General features: G+C 30.5%; 1 protein-coding gene across 1 annotated transcript; it reads left to right on the top strand.

Annotated features, from left to right (window-relative positions):
• Positions 1-3035: 3035 nt before the first annotated feature.
• Positions 3036-14156, top strand: LOC123220865. The gene is made up of 5 exons (XM_044643452.1): positions 3036-3634; positions 4551-4949; positions 8272-8324; positions 12170-12806; positions 13542-14156. Exons 1-5 carry the CDS (start codon positions 3061-3063, stop codon positions 13943-13945), a joined length of 2067 nt encoding a protein of 688 aa, XP_044499387.1. The 5' UTR covers positions 3036-3060; the 3' UTR covers positions 13946-14156.
• The last annotated feature ends 993 nt before the right edge of the window (positions 14157-15149 follow it).

Here is a 15149-nt window from a genome sequence, read left to right as displayed (position 1 = left end):
AAACAGCTTATCATGAATACAGTCGCTATGGAAAACAAAGTATGATTATAGAATTTGTTCAGAATGTAACAGTACTTTTAAACAAGAAAAAGTTCGTCCTAAAGGAAGTCTTATGATTAGACTACCTAGAGGTAGACTTTATTATTAGAAACTCATTTCTGCGAGGACAAGCAGAAGTGAGAACATTTATCCAAGATAATGACTATATTATTCTTGGAGGATATACTATTTCTATTATAGTAAAGCCTAAAATAGCTAAAGTCAGAAATGGTTTTAGACCTAAAAAGCTAAGGCAAGAAACTGACCACATTGTGTTTTTGATAAAACCTCAAGAAAAATAGTAGATAACAGAAGTTGAGCTAGAAGAAAATAGGAAAATGACCTATAAAAGGATATTTCAAAGATTTTCTCAAGGTAAATTGAAAGATGAAGAAAAATCCTCTAAAGCATACCTTAGAAAACAAGAAATCTTTGAAATAGTCAAAGGTCATGAATACTATTCAAGTCTTAAAGAAATTAAAAGATTTAAAGAAGAGTTTTCTCCTTGTTTTGATGAATTACTATTAAAACTGTGGGAAAGGAATAGTATATTTGTAGAGATGAAACTAAAATAAATCTAGATAACAAGGCAAAAACAGACTCTTGATGGTACCCTCTTGATATAAAAGAGCAATTTAGGAAGCAAATACCGGAATTACTAGCAAAAGGGCTAATAAGAGGAAGTAATAGTCCTTACCCTTTGCCTGCTTTTATGGTGATCGACTATAGGATTTTAAACAACAAAACTATAGATGACGCCTATAAAATACCTAACAAATTAGCTTTATTAAATAAAGCTAGTTTTGAAAAAATCTTTTCTCAATTTGATTTAAAGTCAAGCTTTTGGCAAATCAAAATGTTTGAAGAAAGTATACCTTTGATGGCATTTATACATCCAAATGGATTATATGAATGACTAGTTTTACCTTTTGGGTTAAAACAAGCGTCATCCATATTTCAAAGGAAAATGGATAAGGTTTTCTTCGACTTATCCAATTTTTGTATCATTTATGTAGATGATATACTAGTGCTTATAAAACTAGGAAAGATCATATAAAGCATCTATAGCAAGTAACCAAAAGGTTCCTTGAAAATGGAATGATTCTATCTAAAAGAAAAATAGAATGATTACAAACTAAGGTCAAATTCTCAGGAGTGGAATTCAGAGAATGAGGCATTCAACTCCAAAACCACATTTCAAAGAAATTGTTGGATTTCCCTAATGTGTTAGAATCAAGACACATGTTACAACAATTTCTTATACTAGCAAATCAAATGAGGAAATATGTCTTGAATCTAGCTAGGGTTATAAACAGATTAACAAAGAAAGTAAGTTCAAAGGTACCATTGGAATAGACCAATGAAGATACTAACTACATAATGCGGACTAAAGACTTGTCTAAAAACCTATAATATTTAACTCTACCAGAAGATGTAGATTCTATGATAATAGAAAGTGATGCTTCTGATTATTACTGGAGAGGAGTTCTTCAGGTTAAAGGAACTGATAATATTGAACGAATTATTCGATATGCATTAGAAAAATTCTCAGCAGTAGAAATTAACTATCCTACTCATGTGAAGGAGGTTTTAGCCGCTAATGAATGTATTGATAGATTTCGATTATTCATTATCAGTCAAAAGTTTACTTTAAGGGCAGATTCAAAGTATTTAACTTTGTTTATGAAACTTCTTTTAAAGGATGACAAAACTAGATTAATTAGATGACAAATCTGGTTTGCTGAATATATTAAATATATATCTAATTAACCTAATTTTGTGGCAGACTTTTTATTTAGACCCTTACAAGAAAATAGATCAAAAGGATATTGGAATATGCTTCTCTTGTTCTAAATGCAGGTCAATGGCACATTTGAGGAGAAATTGTCCAAATAGGTAAACGCAATCTCTAAAAATGTAGGAACAAAAAGGAGAACCCTTGAACACTGTTATTAAACAGATTATTACTACATTAAAAGGAAATAGTGTCTCTATATAGGATACTAATTCTACTGTTTAGAAATAGGAAAAACTTGCAACACCGCAAGGATTAATACATTCCAGGTCCTCTCATTCACTAGAAATGGAAAACTTTGATCGGTGAAACCCAAAGTATCAGAAAGTCAGCACAACCAACATTAAATTTCTGCTAGCTATATTATAATAATATAACTGTTTAATTTTCAATGAAATATATGTATTATATATTGAAATAATTAATTAAATTTTGATGATGAAGTTTGTTTTTCTGTAGTGATGTTTACTTGGTATTAGAGCCACTTTAATTCATCTCCTAAGTGTCTTCCCATCGGGAAACAAATCGAAGTGGTCGAGATCTATGGCATGACTAATCTGGACAATGTACGACCATCCGTCGAGCAATAGATCTTTGCAGAAGCCAATTTGATTTGTCGCATTTGTGGTTGCATCTTCGTCCAGGAGGTGAGAGGGAGTGCTGATAGATAGGAGGTTAGCCAGAGAACAGTCATCAAAGAAGGAAAGGAAAAGAAAGGAATTAAACGCTAAGGGGGAAAATAATTTTTCAAACTTTTGGATGAGAAAATTATTAGTTTTTTAAACAAAAAGAGAGAAATAAAATAAAATTTTAATTTTTTAATATTATTAGTTAAAAAACACTTTTACCTTAATAGTTAACAAAGAGTTTTAATAAAAATTTAATGATAAATAGATATTTAGATTTTTAAAATATTACAGGGTGAGAGTTCGGGAATAGACCGAACCTTTGGTGAGAATAAGTATTTTGGCCTAAGATTACCTATAGTCAACTCATAATGAAACCAATCAATGCCCGTAAACGTTTAAATTGATTTTCTTTGCTCACAGGATCCATTTTTCCTTATGAAATTTGCAGCCAAGAGCAAAAAATCAACCATTAACTAGCTTTACAGACAATCCAATTACTTTCCTGGCCAAAGCTGGAGCCCATGCAATGGAATATATTACTTCCTCACCATAATTTCAACACCATTCTTTCAATCCTCACCATTTTTTTACTTCACAATGATCACCAGAAAGAGCACAGTAGCCATTAATCTCCTCGTCTTCCTTCTAGGCGTTGCCCTGAAGTGTGTAAGGGCTCAATACTGTGGCTGTGAAGCACACTTGTGCTGCAGTGAATTCGGCTACTGTGGCACTGGCTATGCCTACTGTGGCGTTGGCTGCCAGGGGGGACCATGTTATGATGATAATGGATCAACGCCAACTTATGCTTCTACGCCAACGCAACCGCCGCCACCACCGCCAACACTTTGTCGTTGCCCAGAAGACTTGTGCTGCAGCCAATATGGTTACTGTGGATCTGGTGAGGATTATTGTGGCATTGGGTGTATTGAAGGTCCATGTTATGCGTCACCAAGCCCTAACAATGTTTCCATAGAGGATATTGTGACAAAGAAATTTTTTAATTATATAGCTAAGCAGGCAGGATCGGGGTGCCCTGGGAAGGATTTTTATTCAAGAGATGCTTTTTTAAATGCGACTGATGTTTTCTATTTGTTTGGGAGAGTTGGTTCGGAAGACGATTCTAAACGTCAAATTGCTGCAGCTTTTGCTCATTTCACTCTAGAAACTGGACGTACGTAAGAACCCTTTTCCTCCTTCACTCTGTCTCTCTTTTCGCATGTTTCACAAAGTTTCCAAAGTTTTGATTATAAATATTCAAGCAATCCATGATAATTTAATATGACTCGATAATAATACATCATTGATAGTATCCAAATTTATCCTATTATAGTAAGCATAGTTTTATTATTTTTTAAATTAAAGATTTCATTAGATAATATATTAATACATGGTTTAACGGTATACATCGAAAGAAAAAAAAATCAATAAAATATTTTTATATAGAAAACCTATCATATGGGTATTCAATTTTTATGAACATCTAGCCTAAGAATTTTGGGAGTTTAAATTAGGGGTGCATGGATCCGCTCGAGCTTAGATCATTATTTGGCTTTGCTTCAACCCCACTGCTTTGTTGCATTGTTTTACCAAAGTTTGTTTTGTCAATGATTGTTCATTTTCTTCTCTTGTAATTTTTTTTTTTTTTTTTATAATATTGTTTACCAATTAAGAGAGCCAAATTTGATCTTGAGATTTGACATGAGCTTAGATTGGCTTTTTTGGGTTCGATTTGAATCAAATTCACCTTTAATTCAAACGAGTAATATTATATATATAAACAAATTATATAAAAATCTAATTAGATGATATTAAAGTGTGATAAAAATTAAATAATTACATCACTCAATCTCATATTACCATCTCAGTTTGTATAATTTATTTGTCTATTTAATTCAAATACTTAATTATATGTATATGCATGTTGTGGGGAAATGATTTGATTGCTTCTGACAATTGTGAGTGTCATAGAGTGCCAACCTCTTTGTATCACACAATCAAAGCAAATTAATGTAATAATAGAATATTATTAGACTCTTATTAACAATTCAAAGCTAACAAGCAAAACGTTTTCTTCTCATTTTATACAGATTTTTGTTACATAGAACAGTTAAATGGATCTTCGAAGGATTACTGCGATGAATCAAATACCGTGTACCCGTGTGAACCAGGAAAGCTCTACTATGGCCGAGGACCAATTCAGCTTTCATGGAATTACAACTACGGACCTGCCGGAGACGATGTTGGATTCGACGGCTTAACCTATCCAGACATGGTTGCCACAGACCCTCTTATTTCCTTTAAAACAGCATGCTGGTTTTGGATCTATCGAGCACAGTCTTACTTAGAGCAGGGATTTGGTGCAACCATTCGGGCTGTTAATCCTAAAGAATGTGATGGAGGAAACCCTGATAATGTTCAAGCTCGTGTTGATTATTACCTTGATTATTGTGACAAACTTCGCGTAGATCCTAAAGAAGATCTCTATTGCTAGCTTTTAATAATGTGTATACACTTTTAAGTATGCAAATTATACATCATTATATAATTAATAAATTTAAATTAAAAATAAAATAATAACTAATTATATAATTACAATATAAATGTCTTTAAATTGAACTAAACATAAGGGGTAACATAAGGGTTAAACCCCTTGCGTAAACCAGTTCATATATATAATAAATAAAGAGGAAAATTAATAATTGTGTATAAAAATTATCTTTAAATATTTATTTGTTATAGATTTTTACTTTAATTACCAACATAGTCTCCCTTAATGCCAAAATATATAACACTAATTTTTCTCAAAAAAAAGGCAAAATTTTCCGAAGGAATTGAGTGGTACTTAATGCTCTCCTATGAGGTGATGTTGAATGTCGTACTTGTCCTTGGGACAAACAATCGATTTGCTATATTGAAGCCCTAGTATAAGGAATGACAGTTTTTATCTTCGGAATGGTCGTTTCATCACTTCTGTGATGACAAAACTGGCTAGATTTGGTTAAAATTCTTCAACTTAATTCAACCATATTAATTCATTGCATTCTACAAACATGTTAAACTTTATAAATAACATGGTGTCTTGTTTGGTTGCGGTGAACATGAATTTTCGCCATTGCAATGGTGGATAGATCAGGAAAAATAAAAAATGTTGCAGGAGGTGTTGGTGGCCGGACTGGCTCTGGCACGGCTAACCAAGCCCATAGGCTGAACCAAGCTTAAGACTCGCATAGTAATGGGTCAACCCACAAAATTTAGAAGGTCTATAGTCCAGCTTAATATATATAGGATTAGGCTCTACACAGATTGGTCTATTAATTTAATAAAAAATAAAATTTTATATTATAATTATTAATTAATTAATTTTTTTATTTTTGTATTAATCATACAAACAGTACCAATTCAAGCCAATCCACAAGCCTTGAAGGCCTTGTGTTTAGGCTCAAAGCCCAACCCAAAAAAACTTATGAATCAAGTTATTTTTTCGTACCTTAGGCTAGGCCACTGACCAGCCTAACCTAATTGACACCTCTAGTTATAATCTCATTGTGTTCTTGTCGCATATCTTTAAAAATTCTTTTGAACCAAATTGTTTTACCTACTGTTAAAGTTTCAACCGCGCATTAAGCCTTGAAAAATGTTAAAGCAATAGATGTGCACCAAACTTGAACAAATATCTCATAGTGTTCTTTCGATCATTAAGAGAACTTATCTAATCATTATCCGTAAAACCATCCAATTGAAAATTGTTAAAGTACCAAAGACTACAGGAACAATTTCCAGCTAAATATCTCAGCACCTGATTTTCTACACCAAAAAGCTGTTCTTATTGGATTATGCATCAATTGTGACAAGATCCTTCAAATACATTTATTGAGAAATAAAAATTCTAGTTTCATTTGGTTGTAATTCTAACCCAAAAAATAACTCATCAATCCCCAGTTAGGCATATCAAATTCAAAAACCACAATTTTCATGAAATCATAAATCAAAGAAATACTATTTCGAGTATAAATTAAATCATCAATCCACTTAAAAAATCCTTTTGTTTTGACGTATAAAGTAGGCTCACTTGCACTCTTTAAAAACTACTTTTGTTGAACTGCCTATCAATCCTCTCATACCAAGCCTTTGGGGCTTACTTGAGACTATAAAGTAACTTTGTCAATCGAGACCTTCATTTCTCCCCTTTTATAACCCTAAGAAGGCGTTTGATTTAAGTAATATTTCATTATCAAAATAGAAAGATTACATTGAAGATAGATTATTTAAAAGATTATTGGGTATAAATTATTACTATATTTGATAAAATTTGGTATGTATAAATAATTATTGTGTTTGGTTAAAAGTAATAAAAAATTACTAATAAATTATTTTACTTAAATGCCCTTGAATATAATTATTTTTAAATATTTTTTATATTATTTGTCATATTAATTAAAAATAAATTTATTTTTGTCTCAAAAAATTAATAAATTATAATAAAATTAAGATTACCTTGGTAATCTTTAAATACCTAAAGTGAATGTGGTAATCAGATTACCACTTATATTACCTATCACGTCAGCATTGGTAATAGAATATTACTATAATCTTTTAGTACTGACAAACCAAACAAGAAAATAAAAGATAGATTACCAAGGTAATCTTTAAAAACTATAACCAAACGACCTCTCAGGGTTTTGTACACACATTTTTCCTTTTAAAAAAAACATTTAAAAATGTTGATTATACATCAAAATGAGAATCTTGTCATTTGTAGTGAGCAAGAACTGACTAAGCAATATGAATAATATCAAATCTAGATATAAGAAAGAAAGTTTATTCGAAACCGATACATTCTTGTTGTATATAACCTCATGCAACCAGCCACTCTTTGTGTTTTTGAATTGATCCATCTAGTTTGTACTTCAACTTGTACATCTAGGCACACTAAAGCAGGAACATAATTTCTATGAATTAAATTATATATAAAAATTAACTGTACAAATTTATCTATATAAATTAATATGATAATTTATGATTAAGTGATATAGTTATTTATTTTTTATATATTTCAATATTATTTAATCAGATAAATATCACATCAGATTCTATGAATTATTTTTTATAATTTATTTATATATATAATATTACTCGATTTTTATTCATATGGGAACGTGTAATACAAATATAAACTCAAAATATTGTTAAGATAAGGGAATTTCCTAAACTAGGGTATTCCAGTTACATTCTTGTGCCTTCCCTATGTAAAGCCAATTAGTTTGTCGGTTGTATTCAGTTTCCCGTTACAAAGATCTGATTGTTTTCAATTTCCTATTACCAAGATTTTTCTTAAAACAGAATTGCAATTGCATCTATTTTATCTTATGGGTATAATAGCATAACTACAAATATCTTATAATATGTGATATATATCTTATAATATGATATAATATAATATAGATAAAAAATTATATGTATTATAAAGTATATTGATTTAATATGATACAATAGATATAATATATGATACAATATATATCTTACGATATATCTTTTTAAAAAAAATAATAATATAATTAAAATATAAGTGAAAAATTTTAAATTTTAAAAAGTGTTTATAATATTTTTTAAAATGATGATGTATTAATTAAAATTTTTTATTATTTTATTTTTAAAAAACCTTATTATATAATATAAAATAATACAGAATATACTATATGAAAAATTATACTAATATAATACACCATTATCATGTGCAATAGAGCTCTAATTCTTCGGTTCTCTAAATATCCTTCGGTATCATGTCCTTTGTTTTTGGAATTGTCACAGCTTGTTCTCTGCTCTTTCTCGCTCCTCCACGGCCTAACACAACTGTAGCACCAGTCATGGACGACAAAAATACTCAACTCACAGTCCCCAATACAAATTAACCCACCAAACCTCTTGTCTTATCAACGTAAGTGTAGATATTTTAGGTACTACAAACCCATGACTACCAACAAATTTATCAATAACTCTTAACCATGTGAGTCATAATAATTACTATCAAGCATAATTACATTTATAAGAAAACAATTAATTGAAACATTGGATGAAAAGAGTAGACATGAAACAAACACGAATGTCAACAGAGAAATAATCAAAGTGCACATTTATAAAAGAGAGAAATGATAAACATTTCATCGTTTGATTTATCTCTTATATAGGTATAAGATAATAAAATGAGTCTCCCATTTGTAAGACTTTCAAAGAAAGTCCACCACCAAACATTTCCTAACCTTGGCCAAATATGGAAGAGAAAAGGGAGAGAGTTTGCAACTTTAGTGAGAGAGTTTTTCTTTTAAAAATGGACTAACTTTTTATTGAATAAACTAACTTCATTCTTTTATAATAGTGTTTAGTTGTAGTTTTATAAAATTTTACTTTTGGCCTACCAAAATATTGATTTGAAAATTTGTCATGCATAAATACCTAGTTAATAAATACGCGTATTATTTACGTTATCATATTATTCATGTTCAAAAGAATTTTTAAACCCAAAACGTATTAAACACATATTTTATGCCCTTCTTGTATTAAACGTGAATTATACGCCATATTTTATATTTACTGTATTTTTGAATTTTTGGCTAAACTTAAAGTACAAAATCGTCTCTTCTATTTTCAATTATTTACGAAAATGTCATTGTCATTTAAAAAAAAAAAACTCAACAAAATTTTTTTCATATTTCTCAGCCGTAATTTTGTGTTTTCTTCTCTTGTGGCCTCTATAAAAATTCACTTTAATCTAAAATCTGAAATCCAAACTAACTAATTTATTTGCTTTTTCCAATTGATTGATATATTGCTTATTGTACAAAAAATTTTGATTATGCATTATATTATATTAGGTTTATAGTTAATTAAATATTTTATATTTGAATTATTATATTGATTTTTAATAGGAGATTCGTAAAAAGTACTAAAATTATTATGATATTGTCATATTTTTAGAAACGTATTATTAACGATATATCGTATTAAACTCATATATGTATGATCTATACTTTTCCCGTATAAAAATTTTATAAGCATTTTTTTACAAACGTAGTTTTTATTATTTGTTGTATTATACCAATATAATTCGAACACCCTTTTTTTCCTATTTCCATATTTACTAACTAAATATATATATATTTATTATTTAGTCACATAATTTCATCTCACAACATTTTAACTGTTAAGATATTATTTTTGTTGTCATATAACATTTTATATAATTTTTATTATTCTTGAAAAGGTGTTTACCAACCCCGGATAATTAATTCTCCCTCTTTGTAAGTTTGATTTATTAGTGTGACCCTTTAGGTTAACTGTGGAGTAGTCATGAGTTTCTTTTTAGACAATCCGAAAGTATATATGAAAACTCAATAACTATGTCAAACATCTAGCAATGTGTCATAACCCTTAAACCACAATGAAGAAATACTTCATCGAACCTAATATCTCCGTTTGTACATTCTGTGTAGGCAATATCCAAATCAATTTCAAACTCATATATCATCAAAGTCCTAATTTTGATTTCTCACGAATCATCGATTTAAATATTCAGAATATGTTATTACGAGCATCCTTTGTATGAGTAAGTAATTAGTTAAACAAACAATAAGAAAGCATTTAGGTATATAAGAGATATCTATAACTAGACATATTGTTTACACACAAGACGTTAGACACATTATCTATTAATGAATCAATTCAAAATATAGATAAAACACTTTTTATCTAAAAATAGTGGAAATAATGAATTTTAGCCATTTTCATTGTCTTTCCGACCTATTATTACCATTTTTTGTTTTCATGAGATCATATTTCACTCCATTATCATCTTTTACAATAATGGGATAATGTCATCAATGAAAATACTTAACAATTTAGGCTCAATGTATAAGGATGTAAAAAGGGGTTCTTTTTTTTTTAACTCATATTGATATGTTCTTGGAATTTCTAAAACACATAAATAATATAATAGTATATATAAACTCTCAAACAACAAGCTAAACCACTTATAAAATAGTGTTGTGTTCAACATAATTTTATTATTTTCAATCACTTATACTAAATTGCATTTAAAATATTGATACACTTATCATTGGTGTAATTTTTAATATTAACATTTAATAATTTCATTATCTAACAATGAACTAAATTTGAAATTATAATTATCTTTTCAGGAATATATATGGTTTCGGAATATCAATTCAATAACATTATATAACATAATTTTTAATGGCATATAACCTTTGATTTTTTTTTCCAATAAAATAGTTATATATAAAAGTGATTTTCACATCCCAAAATTGATTTTTCTTTGTTCTTAATTATATTTCCTTGATAATTTAGATCTTCCTGTCAATAAAAAAAGAGACAAGTCAAAATACCATTTTTCTCAACTTATCAACCAAACGTTTGAAAACAAATAAAACACTTTTTAATTGTTTTATTCTTTCTTTTTCTGCCAAAGTTTTCTCTCTTCAACTATCATTTTCCTCCAACTGCAACCAACCACTGAACCCCAGTCCTCTTGCCATGGAATTTCTCTCAACACCTCCTAATATTCAAAACCTCCCTCATCTCATATTAATCATTCCATCCAGAAAATACTTGAAAAATATCATTCAATTTTCCTGCTTTTTTTTTTTCGTTAGTACCCAATTAGCCTTATATAAATCTTTATTTCACATTCATTATGTAGTTTTTTGTTTTAAATAAAAATTTAAAGAAAATGTGAAATCTAACAAACATGTATATTTTTCATTCACGATGGAATATTCTAGTTTATAAATATTGTCTAAATATCTTTTTTATTCAATCAATATTGTTACGTTATATTGATGCTAGCCATGTAAAGTATTTGAATCTATAAAAATCTTATTTTCAACAGTAATTAAAATTTTATTCTAAATTTTATATATACATATATATATACACACACACACACACACACACGTGTGTGTGTAAACCTATATCATAGACAACCCCTTCAGTGATAAGGCAACCTTACTTAAACCTATAGAGCACCCCTTTAATAACAAAAAAAAACGTTACTTTAAGGTTACTAGATTTTTAAGTACAGCAACTAATTTAAAAAAAAAAATCTCATTTGAGAGATGAGAAAACTTTACTTGAATTAAACCGTCATTTTAAACAATTCTACCCATATTAAATAGATGAAATTTTAGTTTCAGTAATTGACTCATAATAATTATACTAAGTAATACAATAAATTGCCCATTCAAAAAACTCTAATCACACCAAGTAAGTTAAACTTCAAATCTAATAATTGATATAATGTTACTGAATCTCAAATCCAAACTTTTTCACTAAATTATTCTACATCCTTTCTTACCCCAACTAGCTTTGGGGGCATATGCTTATATTTTGTATATACGAAACGTGTCTAACGCCACTATTCAATCGTACTTCAAACTATCATTTTATTTATTTATTTATTTATATATTTCAATTTTCGAAATAGGGATATAATAGACATTTTAAACTTCATTATTAGCTACTTAGAGAAATCTGTCTATAAGAATAAATTTTGACTAACGACCAACATTGCATGTGGTCCTGATAATGTCTGAAAAAGATAGGGCTACATAGTGATTTTGACTCATTTTTTTATTCGCACGTTTAAATTAATTAAGTTACATCCCACCTAGGTATATATTAGGGTGTTTTCCAGGGCCAAAATATCATCAAAATATTCCAATTTTCTTTTCACCATCACCATATGTTTGCCTCTAGTATGAATACTATCAGAAAAAGGCTACTAAAAATTATTTTTCTTGTTGTGATTCTTGTTGGAGTTGTGCCAACATGTGTACTGAGCCAATACTGTGGCTGCGGAGCACACGAGTGTTGCAGTGAATTTGGCTATTGTGGCACCGGTTCTTCCTATTGTGGCGCTGGCTGCCAAGAAGGGCCTTGTTACAACAACGAAACGACGCCGTCTTCTCATTCGTATTCGCCTCCTTCGCCACCTAGGCCATACACCTGTCATTGTCCATCGGATCTGTGCTGTAGCCAGTACGGTTACTGCGGCTCTGGCGAGGATTATTGCGGCACCGGGTGCCGGGCAGGTCCATGCTATGATAAACAACACCCTAACAATTTTTCTATAGAAGACATTGTGACGGATGAGTTTTTTGATTATATAACTAGTCAGGCAGGGTCCGGGTGTCCTGGGAAGAAGTTTTATACGAGAGATGCGTTTCTGAATGCTACTGATTCTTATTATATGTTCGGTAGAGTTGGGTCGTATAATGATTCTTTGCGTGAGATTGCAGCTGCCTTCGCACATTTCACTTATGAAACTGGACGTAAGATATACATATTCTTCTCTTTACTATCATTGTCTAGTACCCTTTCAAAGTACAATTTTAAACTACTTTCAACCAAAATAAACGTTTATAATAATATAAATATGTACGGATAGGGTTGAATACAAATCAAATCAAGTCTAAACACTTTTTGGCTCAAGTTGGTTGAGCCAAAATTAATGATAGTTTAAGTTTAACTCAAGTTTATGATTCAAATCCATCATTGGATTTGTAACTTGGATTTATGGTTTTTGAATTCATAATTTATTGACAAAATGACATTATCTTATCTAATAATAGATAAAACAAGATTATTTTAATAATTGTTGAGTCACAAATTAAATTCAAACTGAATCGAGTCATATACTTAGCTCACAAGTCATATTGTGTTGAACTCTATCTAACTTGAGTTCGGTTTCATTTCAAAACAAGTTAAATTTTCTAACTCAACCTTGGTTTGAATCTGAGTTAAACAAATTCAAACCAAATTGAATTGAGCTAAGTCAACTTTTAATTCACGAGCCAAATTCAAAACGAATTGAGCTATCTATCCAGCTTGCTCGAGTTTGGCTTGGTTTCAGAATGAGTTGAATCTCTTAACTTGAATTCGGTTTGAATTTAAACTAAACAAATTTGAACTTAATTGAATTGAGCAAAACCCACTTTCAAACCCAAGCGGGCTTGGTTCGGGTCTACCCCCACTGATAATACTAAAAGACCATTTTTTCTGTGTAGATTTTTGTTACATAGAAGAGGCAAACGGTGCATCAAAAGACTACTGCGACTCGTCGAACACATTGTACCCTTGTGTGCCCGGAAAGCTCTACTACGGGCGAGGGCCGATTCAGCTCCAATGGAACTACCACTACGGACCGGCTGGAGACGACATCGGATTCGATGCCTTAACCTATCCTGAATACGTTGCCACCGACCCTCTCATTTCCTTCAAAACTGCCTGCTGGTACTGGGTGAACTACATTCAGTATTACTTGCAGCAAGGGTTTGGTGCCACCATTAAAGCCCTTAACTCTGCCGAATGTAATGGAGGAAACCCTTCGGCTGTCAAGGCTCGAGTTAACTATTATCTTGATTATTGCAGAGAGTTCAATGTGGATGCTGGAGACAACCTGTATTGCTAAAGCTCGAGTTATTATTATGGAATAAATGATGCCTCTAGCCTGATAGTTGCAGAGGCTGGAAATGATTAAACTTAATGAGTAACCAGTCATTATAATAAATGAATAAGGAGGAGAAATATAATTAAGGTTGATGTGGTCCTCCAAAAGTTGTTATTTTGTCTGTTTTGTTTTGCGAAAATATTATACCTGAATTTAAGAGAATTTATCTATACATATACGATGCACTTTGTTGATTTTGTTTTTATATAAAGTCCGAAATTATCAAAGTCAGCCACAAAAAAAAGTTTCAAGTGCAGAGTTGATGAATTTTTGTTGATTTCTTAGCGAACTATGTATACTCAGGACTTGTTGAGTATCCCATCTCTTAAGCTAACTTTTTGAGTGGAAGCGATTCAATAGTAGTTTTGACATGCCTTAACAAGTGGTATCAGAGATTAAAGCACAGACTTATTTGAAATTCTAACCCAAAGACCTAGCAAAGGGGAATTTGCTTCTTACTTCCTTGTTTAAGATGGAGCCTTACTCCCCAGTTGGCGCTTGACCTAGCAAAGTATGTAAGTACATGAGTGCGGGGGTGTGTGGTTTAGGAGGCAACCTTACTCCCCAATTGGCGGTTGGCCTATCTGGCACGTGGGCATATGAGTGTGACCGTGCCAGGGAAAATCTCGGATTTTGAGCCAGTGGGAGAAACTCATTAACACTTTTCGTAGGGCTTATATAATACGGCTAAACGAAATCCAACCCTTCGAACCAATAGTGAAGACACGATATCACTTTTGGTATAACCCTGATATGACCAGGGAAAATTTAACAATAAATTTGAAGAAAAATCTTACCCTCTGAATTAATGAGAAAGACCATGTTGCACTTTTGATAAACCCTAATATGACTAAAGAAAATTAAAGATATATCATTTCAACCAAGTTAGAATGAATGATATCAAAGTATTTACTTTTCAATACAATTAATTTTTTCAGTTAAAAATACATCATATTTTGATTAAAAATCTTGATAAAATAGTTTCTTGACTTCAACAGTTGCATATATAATATGTTAAGTATTGATAAATTTATTCCAAATGATATTACTGTTATATTATCAGGTTTAATTCGAATTTATTCCAAATGGATTTTGTGGACCTACCCCAATCCATTTTATTAATTTTTATTTGGTTTAGTTTTTTGGATTGATATTTTAAATTTGA

Source organism: Mangifera indica, chromosome 7 (assembly GCF_011075055.1).
Source record: "Mangifera indica cultivar Alphonso chromosome 7, CATAS_Mindica_2.1, whole genome shotgun sequence".
Lineage (NCBI taxonomy): Eukaryota > Viridiplantae > Streptophyta > Magnoliopsida > Sapindales > Anacardiaceae > Mangifera > Mangifera indica.
This window is presented reverse-complemented; position numbering and strand designations above follow the sequence as displayed.

What these genes read in the sequence shown, in the direction of transcription:
- LOC123220865 (XM_044643452.1), top strand. Translation starts at nt 3,061, where the DNA reads ATGATCACCAGAAAGAGCACAGTAGCCATTAATCTCCTCGTCTTCCTT. An exon ending in TCCTAAAGAAGATCTCTATT is followed by an intron (nt 4,950 to 8,271) that starts GCTAGCTTTTAA and finishes GAATTGTCACAG; the next exon opens with CTTGTTCTCTGCTCTTTCTC. An exon ending in CTAACACAACTGTAGCACCA is followed by an intron (nt 8,325 to 12,169) that starts GTCATGGACGAC and finishes GGTGTTTTCCAG; the next exon opens with GGCCAAAATATCATCAAAAT.